At 44.1% G+C, this 12,209-nt stretch overlaps 1 protein-coding gene across 2 annotated transcripts in view; it reads right to left on the bottom strand.

Annotated features, from left to right (window-relative positions):
- LOC110530232 (glypican-1) overlaps nt 1-12,209 on the bottom strand; it is a 102,737-nt gene that overhangs the window by 52,469 nt on the left and 38,059 nt on the right. Inside the window, exons 1-2 of one of the 2 annotated variants that reach the window (XM_036985802.1) lie at nt 10,238-10,323; nt 358-516 (exon numbers count right to left, since the gene is read on the bottom strand). In XM_036985802.1, the coding sequence (XP_036841697.1) occupies nt 358-466 (109 nt within the window). In that variant the 5' untranslated portion in view covers nt 467-516; nt 10,238-10,323. Of the gene's footprint in view, nt 1-357; nt 517-10,237; nt 10,324-12,209 lie in introns of those variants that run through there. The other variant, XM_021613129.2, reaches the window with a different exon arrangement.

The raw sequence follows: 12,209 nt of genomic DNA, 5'->3' as shown, positions 1-12,209 counted from the left end.
CACACACACACACACACACACACACACACACACACACACACACACACACACACACAGACCTTCCGACATCATGGTTAACTAACACACAGTGATCCGTGCCAATCAGACCGATGGAGAAATTAATTAACGAGAACAGAGATGACACAGGCCTGATTGAGATAGCAGAGATGTGGAGGGAAAGAGACACAGGGTTTCTTCTCCCTCTCAATCTCTGTCTGTTCTTCCCTCCCTTTCTCCTACTCAGGGTCTAAGGCCTTGTAAAGCCAATAAGGGATGCTTGACCAGTCCCTCCATCTGTCTCTTTCCCTCCTTCTGTCTCCCTGCCCCCACCCACCTTCGTCAATCTCCCCCACTCACCGTCGAAGGCCTTGTACTGTCCGTTGAGGGAGGCTTGCAGGGCTCGTCCAGCGTCTCTGATCAGGCCCTGCATCTCGGTGCGACTCAGGTTGGATAGGCTGTCCTCCATGACACTGGTGCAACACGTGTAGCCCTGGGGACAGATCCTCAGGTGCTCTCCTAGTGGAGGGAGAGAGAGAGTAGAGAGTCGATTAACACTATAGGTCACTTAGCATCACAGGTTTGACAGATACGGTTTGGCCACACTGTCGTTGCTTAGTCTTGTCAGTGTCATTGACTGACTGATTGATTATCTGGTACCGTACACAGATCAGCACAAAACATTTCCGTTATATCTAAGGACATACAGCACGTTGCACTGCGATACATACGCTATGGACGAGCCCTTGTTTACGATTCACGAGCCCTAGACGAGGGCTCGTCGAGCGATGAAGCAGAAACAGCATACCGAACACCAAAGTGTCTCAGAGTAAGAGTGCTGACCTGTCGTTACAATATTATTCATTGTGATCTAAAAGGCGAAGTGCTACTCTGAGATGCTTCATCTCTGGAAGCATCGGAGTGAGATGGATGGATGGATGGGATAGGGTCAGGAACTCATGTCAACGGGGATATACGGTCAAGGAAAGCTTCCACTACAACCTTGAAATTAATACATGAAAAAGGTATGGACGTACAGTTGAAGTCGGAAGTTTACATACACTTAGGTTGGAGTCAATACAACTCATTTTTCAACAACTCCACAAATTTCTTGTTAACAAACTGTAGTTTTGGCAAGTCGGTTAGGACATCTACTTTGTGCATGACACAAGTCATTTTTCCAACAATTGTTTACAGACAGATTATTTCACTTATAATTCACTGTATCACAATTCCAGTGGGTCAGGAGTCTACATACACTAAGTTGACTGTGCCTTTTAACAGCTTGGAAAATTCCAGAAAATTAGGTCTTGGCTTTAGAAGCTTCTGATAGGCTAATTGACATCATTTGAGTTACTTGGAGGTGTACCTGTGGATGTATTTCAAGGCCTACCTTCAAACTCAGTGCCTCTTTGCTTGACGTCATGGGAAAATCAAAAGAAATCAGCCAAGACCAAAGAAAGAAAATTGTTGACCTCCACAAGTCTGGTTCATCCTTGGGAGCAATTTTCAAATGCCTGAAGGTACCACGTTCATCTGTACAAACAATAGTACACAAGTATAAACACCATGGGACCACGCAGCTGTCATACCGCTCAGGAAGGAGATGCGTTCTGTCTCCTAGAGATGAACATACTTTGGTGTGAAAAGTGCAAATCAATCCCAGAACAACAGTGAAGGACCTTGTGAAGATACTGGAGGAAGCAGATACAAAAGTATCTATATCCACAGTAAAACGAGTCCTATATCGACATAACCTGAAAGGCCGCTCAGCAAGGAAGAAGCCCGTGCTCCAAAACCGCCATTAAAAAGCCAGACTACGGTTTGCAACTGCACATGGGGACAAAGATTGTACTTCTTGGAGAAATGTCCTCTGGTCTGATGAAACAAAAATAGAACTGTTTGGCCATAATGACCATCATTATGGTCTGGTGCACTTCACAAAATAGATGGCATCACGTGAAAGGAAAAATATGGGGATATGTTGAAGTAACATCACAAGACATCAGTCAGGAAGTTAAAGCTTGGTCGCAAATGACCCCAAGCATACTTCCAAAGTTGTGGCAAAATGGCTTAAGGACAACAAAGTCAAGGTATTGGAGTGGCCATCACAAAGCCATCACCTCAATCTTATAGAAAACTTGTGGGCAGAACTGAACAAGCGTATGCGAGCAAGGAGGCCTACAAACCTGACTCAGTTACACCAGCTCTGTCAGGAGGAATGGGCCAAAATTCACCCAACTTATTGTGGGAAGCTTGTGGAAGGCTACCCGAAACATTTGACCCAAGTTAAACAATTTAAAGGCAATGCTACCAAATACTAATTGAGTGTATGTAAACCTCTGACCCACTGGGAATGTGATGAAAGAAATAAAAGCTGAAATAACTCATTCTCTCTACTATTATTCTGACTTTTCACATTCTTGAAATTAAGTGGTGATCCTAACTGACCTAAAATAGGGACTTTTTACTTGGATTAAATGTCAGGAATTGTGAAAAACTGAGTTTAAATGTATTTGGCTAAGGTGTATGTAAACTTCCGACTTCAACTGTATATGACGTATTATACACGTTGCTGTTATTTGGCCTCAGGCAATAAACATTCTGCAAACATTCACACATAGGCCTCACACAGTGTGGAGATTGGGAACAGTTATCAGCCAATCAAAAATAGATACAATATTTAAGAGGTTCAACTGACTAGATTCTTTATCACATTCCGAACGTGTTCACATCCACCCACACGCTATGCATACTGTCAGATGGAGCATGTCAACATCCTTTCACTGTTTAATTACATTCCCTTTCTTAAGAGGCTGTATTAAGCCTCTGGCACACAAACCTCTCTCTCTCTCTCTCTCTCTCTCTGTGATCACTGCTCTAGTCCTGCCAAGGTGAGACAGAGAGTGTGGGCTGTATCTAACAAAGAAAACCATTTTGTATTCACATCATGTTGCTCTCTCTCTCGCTAAAGTAGACAGAGGTCTGGCTCACCAACAACTCTTAAATGACTGGAAATCTTTTGTTCTGTGACTCATAGTGTATACAGAAAGCTCTACACACGTGCGCGTGCACACACACACACACACTCACTCACACCGGGACCGACACGCAGAGACTGCCTGTCGATTGAGTAACACCTGGCTGCACACTGATCAATGATAGTCTATTACACAACGTTACACAGTGAATATGACGTAGAAAACACACACTAAGTGCTTGTCGTAGTGATTTTCTTTCAGGTGTCCAATAGTGTCCATTTCAGGTGTCTAATAGTGTCCATTTCAGGTGTCTAATAGTGTCCATTTAGGATGCAAATGCTGTATCTTGCTGATACCAGATCTCATAGTTCCCCTTCGAAATTCCACGTATTACGGACAAACGTCTATTTTTGGCGCATTCATTCTGCATGGTTACCGGGTTAATTCCGCGTGGTTGACAGGGTTTAAACTGAAACAACTCAAAGGGTTAAGTTTGGGTATTCATTCCCGAGGGGCTACGGTTTGGGAGAGGCGTAAAAGGAAATAATTTAAAAATCAACTATCATCAACTACATTAGAGCATTGTGAACTGTGGTGGCGCGGTGGCCTAAACAGAGTGCTCTGGCTCCGAGCATCACCAGTGCTGGGCAATGGTTTTTTGTTGTTGTGGTGAGCACTGAGGAAGGTATACAGTATATCGACGTTCTCAGGGCCTTTTCAGACGTCTGAAATCGCCGTCTATTCCCAGTGACCAGGCTGGCATCTATAGAAGGGTATGTTTGGCCCACAGAGGGGAATATCAGAATGATAGCCCAACAGTTTTACTGATCAAAGATACTGATCTGCTGTGCGGGACCTCAACTGTTAAGGCCAATAATTTTGCCCTTATTTAGCTGTAGCCTACCATTAATCGATATGTGTGTGTGTGTGTTTCTACATTCATGACTGTGTGTGCTGCGCCGTGAGTGTAAACAAAACCAAATTTGACCAACCGGTGACAAAATACTATTTCTAGGGGGTTTACGGTTAAGGTTAGAATTAGTGTCAGGGTTAGAATTAGGGTTAGGGTTAGAATTAGAATTAGGGTTAGGGTTATAGTATTTTGAATGGGAATCAATTGTGTGTCCCAACAAGGTTAGTTAATAAACAAGACTGTGTGTGTGTGTGCTTGTGTGTTCATGTGAGCGAATGTGTTGTTGTTGCCACGGTGTGTGTATATAGTCCCGGAGTGTCTCTTCAGTCCTATGTCAGTGTATGAATTAGCTGTTATTTTCCTCTCGAGGTACTGGCGAGGAGATTGCCTCAGTATGGAAGGTAGAGTGACACTGAGCAGCCCTCATCTTACCATGTCACCGCAATTACATCAAGACCACGGCGGACTCATACACTCATTCCTCTGACTCATGTGTGTGAAGCTGTGTGCGGTTGGGGGGTCTGTGGGTGCGTGGGTGTGTGTTTGCCTGGTCTATTGCCTGCTGCCTGCTGTCTGAAGGACGTCTGAACTAAGTGAGCTGGCACACATTCTCACACACACACACACACACACACACACACAGCCTCCTAAACCTCCACCTTGCACAGCTCATCCGTAATAGTATTGTTTCTCCACTCGGTTTGTCTCGAAGCAGAACTCAAAGGTGTGTAGGAGTGTAGGAGTGTGTGTACGTTTGTATGAGTGTGTGTGAGTGCATTTGTCCGTGCCTGTGCCTGTGCGTGGGCAAGCCAGCCAAATCACTTTCAATCAGACGGTAGAGCAGATTGAAGAAGCAGCGTTCCTTAACGGTACTCTCTGTCCCCTCCTCGCCAGTCATCACTCACACTCCATTTCCTTCCCAGAGGACACTAGAGCAATCACAACAGTATTCTTACTGAAGAACACATACTTTACTGTCGTAGAGTCACACGACTTTTAAGATGGTATTGGGAGGTATTGATAGTGCTTTCAAAGGGCATTGGGAGGTATAGTGCTTGGGAGGTATTGGTTGCGGACAAGTTATATTCTTTTGAATGCTGTGGAATTATCCTGTCGGAAAGCACGGGGAAAATGAGGATAAGGGATGGGTATATGGAATGGCTCTATAAAAGTGACCTTTCTTCTTAAATATTTAAATGCAAATGTTGGAGGAATAAGCACAAAGATGTTGTGCCAGCCATGCACGTTATTTATGTTCAGAGTAACGACAACAAACACACACACACGCGCACAGACACACAAACTTGACCTGGTCTGACCCTTCCTACACACCCCAGCAAAGCAGCCTCCCATGTCCTTGTGTCTCCCCACCTCACCCCATAGCCCCCCGGGAGAGGGTGTTAGAGGGGGCGTGAGCGAGAGGAGGGATGTTATGAAGCACTTAAGTTTCCTTGTTCCCCCCGAGCCACTTCCTCCTTGCACACACACGCACACACACACAAGCACACACACATAAGAGTCACTAAACAGGGAACAATTCTCAGGCCATTAACTTATCATAGGCCACCAGGGAGGAAAACCACCATTAAAAAACAATCGGGGGGGGGGGCTAAATAATGTTGCGCACACTCCAATAAACCCGTCCAGAAACAGATAGACAGGGCTTTTAAAGAATGGGAGGATGTTGGGGGGAATAAAAGAGAGAAATAAAGAGAGAACCAAAGGGGTCATTGCCGGATTGTTTAAATTATCGGTCTGGGCTGCTGTGACAGAGGTGAACACAAGAGTCAGGGGAAAAAGAGAGAGAGGAAGGGAAGGGAGAGGGATAGAGAGAAAAGAGAAGGAGGCGGTGCCCAAGGGAGATCCACAATGAAATAATGACCCGTTTGAAAGGACCACCGTCTAAGACGGCCAGTCAAGTAGGCTGTCTAAAAACAATTAGAATAATACTTGTCAATATAGAACTTCCATATTGAACAAATTACACAAAGTTGAAGGAGTGACAGTGGCTATAGCCTGCATTTAGAAATGGTTGTCTTTCGCCTTCACAAACAGTCTGCCTTTTTGCTGGAATATACAAATTACAGGAAGAGCAATTTGTCAGAGCTGTCCTTCAATGTGTCCTATCTCGTTGTGACAAATTACTCAGAGATTTACACCAACAAAATGACCTGTGGAAACGGACTGTCCCAGACGCTGATTACCGAAAAATCCTTTGGCTTTGTTGAAGGACAGTTGTTATTTGGTATTTTATTAGGATCCCCATTAGCTGTTGCAAAAGCAGCAGCTACTCTTCCTGGAGTCCACACAAAACATGAAACATAATACAGAACATCATTAGACAAGAACAGCTCAAGGACAGAACTACATAAATTTTTTAAAAGGCACACATAGCCTACATATCAATACATACACACACTATCTAGGTCAAATAGGGAAGAGGCGTTGTGCTGCGAGGTGTTGCTTTATCTGTTTTTTGAAACCAGGTTGGCTGTTTATTTGAGCAATATGAGATAGAAGTTCCATGCAATAAGGGCACTATATAATACTGTACACTTTCTTGAATTTGTTCTGGATTTGTGGACTATGAAAATACCCCTGGTGGCATGTCTGGTGGGATAAGTGTGTGTGTCCGAGTTGTGTGTAAGTTTACTATGCAAACAATTTGGGATTTTCAACACCTTTTATGTTTCAGCTCTTAGCCATGAGAGACTGGCACGTATAGTATTTATATCTGCCCTCTGATTACGATTAAGATCAAAACATGGTGCTCTGTTCTGGGCCTAGGTCTTTCCTTGCAGCATTGGACCACACAACTGGACAATAATCAAGATTAGACAAAACTAGAGCCTGCAGAACTTGCTTTTTGCTTTTTCTTTGTCAAAAAGCAGAGCATCTCTTTATTATGGCTAGACCTCTTCCCATCTTTGCAACCAATGAATCTATATGTTTGACAGTGACAGTTTACAATCTAAGGTAACGCCAAGTAATTTAGTCTCCTCAACTTGTTCAACAGCCACACCATTCATTACCAGATTCAGCTGAGGTCTATAACTTTAGGAATGATTTGTACCAAATACAATGCTCTTAGTTTTAGAGATGTTCAGCACCAGTTTATTACTGGCCACCCATTCCAAAACTGACTGCAACTCTTTGTTAAGGGTTTCAGTGACTTTATTAGTTGTGGTTACTGATGTGTATACGGTTGAATCATCAGCATACATGGACACACATGCTTTGTTTAATGCCAGTGGCAGGTCATTGGTAAAAATAGAAAAGAGTAGAGGGCCTAGAGAGCTGCCCTGCAGTACACCACAATTTACATGTTTGACAGCGATGCCTCCATCAAAAAAAACCTATTAGATAGGTAGCTCTGAATCCACGATATGGCAGAGGTTGAAAAGCCATAGCACTTAAGTTTTGAATCAGTTCAGCAGTAATACCTCAGATAGAAAAATGAGACATATATTTCACTGGACTGTGAAACATCCAAATATGGTAGTGAGAGGAAGCCCAGTGGCCGGCAGTGGGAGAATCTTCTCATTGATAATACAGTTTTCTGTTCCCAAAACTATAATTTGTTACGAACAGAGGGGACTAAGTTTTCTAGACTACCCTTTGCTAAAGTTTTTTATTTAAATTGAGTTTAGAGGGAATGCAAAAGTGAATTGAGTTTTTGCAAATGCGCACTTCACAGAGTAGGCGTTCCCTAACAGAAATATGCAAATGTATACAAAAATGCACCAATAGGATCTCGTTAGCTCGTGCTTGATTCTGCCCACCTCCTTGCTTGTTCTGCCCACTATGACTAATTTGTTCCCATTGGAAACAACAGGCTGTGGCCTATCTTTGTTTACTCATAAAAATATTTGGTAATACTCTCAAAACTGTGGTTAGTGGTTAGTGCGTTGGACTAGTAACTGAAAGATTGAATCCCCGAGCTGACAAGGTAAAAATCTGTCATTCTGCCCCTGAACAAGGCAGTTAACCCACTGTTCCTAGGCCATAATTGAAAAATAATAATTTGTTCTTAACTGACTTGCCTAGTTAAATAAAGGTAAAAAAAAATTATAATAATTAAATGCAAAATTCCGGTAACTTTCCCAACATTTTTGCCAGTGTGTGTGTAATCCACAGCTGGGCACATTGACGTCAATGCTAGGGGAACTACCCAACATCACCAGGGAAGAGATGATGACACCCTCAATCAATCAAATTTATAAAGCCCTTTTTACATCCGCCGATGTCACAAAGTGTTATACAGAAACATAGCCTAGGACTCCAAACAGCAACCAACGCAGAAGTAGAATCACTGTGTCCTGCTGAGGATTATAAAACAAGTCAGGCGAAAACTCCACAGGGTTGACAGAAAGTCACAGCAGTGGTCACTGACCTTGTTGCACAGTGACCCACCTAGAGTTCTCTCCAATAATCCTGGGATTTACCTAAAGACTGTCCAATAATCCTGGGATTTACCTAAAGACTGTCCAATAATCCTGGGATTTACCTAAAGACTGTCCAATGCAACTGTAACCTACGTAATATAAATAAAAAATGATTTTAAACACAACTCAGTCCCTAGACCTTAGCCGCGGCCCAAGAGAAACTGTCTGTCACTCATAAGTGCGTTCGGAATAGGCATTTGGAAATCACTGGGATATAGTGTGGAGAGGTTAGTGTGGTGGACTATTTTTCTCTGTTTCTCGCTCTCTCTCACACACACACACACAAACACACACCCACACGCGTCTTCAGCCCACCCAGGCAATAATATCCCCTTGGTGCATGTGTCTGATCACCAGGTTGGTATTGTAATGTGATCTCGAGGTTGGCAACAGAAATAGCTTCCTCCCTCCAGCAGCAATAGCAGCAGGTCATAACACATGACTACTGGTGGCTGGCTGGGCTGGCTGACCTCTGGGCTATGTACAACCTAAACCAATCCACCTTCTCACAGGCCACACACACACACCACGTACCGGAACATACACATTTGACATACTTTATTTGAATCCACAAATCATACAATAATGATTCAAAGATTTCCGGAAAGGGATATCTGGACACCTAGGGAAAGAGATAGCACCTTGTTCCCCGTACAGCAAGGTTGTCCATGACTGCTGACAAGGAGCAGTACCTCGCTAGCTGCTTCACCTTCGTCTTATGTCTGTCTGCAGTCTGGGGGGCTGAGACTCCCACAGGCTCCTCAAATGTTGCTGTTAGGTACCCACCAACAATTTGAGACCCTGATAGACACACTCACAATACGCTTCACCTGCTCACTCACACACACACACACACACACACACACACAATACGCTTCACTTGCTCACGCACGCACGCAGGCATACACGCGCACACACACACACACACACACACACAAGGCAGAATTATCAGGAATATGATGGATTACAACAGGTTTTGTAATTAAGTTGCTGTAGCCTGCAGAAACATGCATGGCTGCCTTCTATGACAGGCATGTGACAGACACACACACATCCCAGTGGTAATGTCACCCGATGAATAACCAATGGGTGTATGAGCTGGGACTGTGAACATCACCGCGCAGGCAACACTGTTACAGATGTGTGTGTGTACAGCATGTGCACAGTCAATGGGCTCTTTAGGCTTCTAAAGTGTTTGACACACATGCGTTTGGGTGTTTTGTCTAAACGTACAGCCCTGATCTGGGTCAAATTGACAGTATGTCTAGTGTCTAAACACAACAGGAACCAGTCACAACGCACAGCAGCATGAAAACATCTAAATGAGGTCACCTAGTGTGTTGTCGTATTGTATTTTTGATGAACCAAGAAGACACGTGGCAACACAGCTTCCTAGGTCTCTACAACATCACCAAAACAGACAAATCACCATCCTGTACTAGTTAGCCCCTTCATAAATAAACCTCTGGGTCATAGACATGACTGGGCAAGTGTGTGTGTCTGTGTTATCTGTGTGTGTGTGTGTATGACTCGTAACAGTTTCGGTCTGTCTTAGGTCATTTAAAAAGCAAGACAACAACCGCCTGTGATGACCGCATTTCTGTTTTCCTCCTGCCATATGGCGTGAATGGTTCTCTGGTCTTTAGACAGCATGACTCACAGGTTGACACGCTTCATACTGAACACCCCTGTCACATGACTGGGGACAGTCTGTCAGAGAAGCGATGCAATAGTTTGGGCTGGCAGCAAACTCACAGAGCTGCCAACTCTCACGCATTGGCGGTGAGACGCAAGTATTTGACCATCTTCTCACGCCTACACGCCACACCTCTTATATCTCACGCATTGAAAAGTACTGGTTTCATTTGTCGAATTAATCCATTGTATAGTGAGTGCGTTACCTTTTCAACTGTGCTCCAAACCGTTTTGAAATAGAAGCATCTGCGCCTGAAATGTAACATTACGAGCAGACCCGCTATAATTGTCCTTTCTTGCCACAGCATTGTGAAACGCAGTTCATTGAAGCATATGAATGGTCTAGTTACGTAAGGGATTAAGGGCATTGGATGCGCATTTTAAAGAAACGCCCCACAAGATTAGAGTGGAGTTGAATGAGGAGAGAGAACGTTCTCTGCTGAGTTTATACAACTGTAAAAAGAGCACCGCGGTAGCATTGTTTTATATACAATGTTGTCAACAAAATGAGGTTGCTGTTACTCCTGTCCCTATTCCAGAAAGTAGCCTCTTGACAGCATGTGCGAAAATCGATTTCATCCACGTTTGCATTAATTCCCTTGTTTGTGATTGGCATTTAGGCTGTGACAAGAAGAAAAGGGATCAGACAGACCTACGGTATGTTTTAGCAGGGAAGTTTGGTAGGTTGACCTGATTTGGTCCCCCCCTTCGCTGCTATAACAGCCTCCACTCATCTGGGAAGGCTTTCCACTAGATGTTGGAACATTGCTGCAGGGACTTGCTTCCATTCAGCCACAAGTATTATTGAGGTCGGGCACTCTCAGTCGGCGTTCCAATTCTCCCCAATGGTGTTTGATTGGGTTGAGGTCAGGGCTCTGTGCAGGCCAGTCAAGTTCTTCCACACTGATCTCGACAAACCATTTCTGTATTGACCTCGCTTTGTAATGCTGAAACAGGAAAGGGCCTTCCCCAAACTGTTGCCACAAAGTTGGAAGTACAGAATCGTCTAGAATGTCATTGTATGCTGTAGTGTTAAGATTTCCCTTCACTTGAACTTAGGGTCCTATCCCGAACCCGGGGCAGGTAGCGTTCTCCTGGCATCTGCCAAACCCAGATTCGTTCGTCGGACTGGTGAAGCGTGATTCATCACTCCAGATAACACGTTTCCACTGCTCCAGAGTCCAATGGCGGCGAGCTTTACACCACTCCAGCCGACACTTGGCATTGTGAATGGTGATCTTAAGGTTGTGTGCAGCTGCTCTGCCATGGAAACCAATTTCATGAAGCTCCCAACGAACAGTTATTGTGCTGAAGTTGCTTCCAGAGGCTGTTTGGAACTAGGTAGTGAGTGTTGCAACCGAGGACAGACAATTTTTACTTGCTTCAGCACTCGGCGGTCCCATTCTGTGAGCTTGTTGTCCTACCACTTCGCGGCTGAGTTGTTGTTGCTCCTAGATGTTTCCACTTCACAATAAAAGCACTTACAGTTGACTGGGGCAGCTCTAGCAGGGCAGAAATCTTATAAAGTGACTTGTTGGAAAGATGTCATCGTATGACAGTGCCACATTGAAAGTCACTGAGCTCTTCTGTAAGGCCATTCTACTGTGAATGTTTGTCTATGGAGATTGCATGGCTGTGTGCTTGATTTTACACACCTGTCAGCAACGGGTGTGGCTGAAATAGCGAATCCACTCATTTGAAGGAGTGTCCACAGTTTATATGAGGAAATCAATCAATTGAAATACATTTATTAGGCCCTGGATTTCACATGACTGGGCTGGGGTGCAGCCACGGGTGGGCCTGGGAGGGCATAGGCCCATCCGCTGGTGAACCAGACAGAATACTCCTCAGTTTCATCAGCTGTCCGGGTGGTTGGTCTCAGACAAAAAGTTGAGAGAAATAAGCTTTTTGTCTGTATGGACATTTTCTGGAATCTTATTTCAGCTCGTGAAACATGGGGCCAACACTTTGCATGTTGCATTTATATTTTTGTTCCGTGTATATAACGGATATATATTGAACTTTTATTTAACCTCACCAGGAAGCCCCATTGTCAATCAGGCCTCTTTCCCAAAGGAGACCTGGAAATGGAAATTCATGCTTTGCGGCAGTATTTGGTTTAAGTTGGGTCAATATATTGTAAGTAGCAGTGCTGTCAGTGTTGGGTAGTCTGGTAGC

This window comes from Oncorhynchus mykiss, chromosome 8 (assembly GCF_013265735.2).
Source record: "Oncorhynchus mykiss isolate Arlee chromosome 8, USDA_OmykA_1.1, whole genome shotgun sequence".
NCBI classification, from domain to species: domain Eukaryota; kingdom Metazoa; phylum Chordata; class Actinopteri; order Salmoniformes; family Salmonidae; genus Oncorhynchus; species Oncorhynchus mykiss.
The sequence above is the reverse complement of the archived record's forward strand: the minus strand, read 5'-3'. Positions and strand labels throughout refer to the sequence as shown.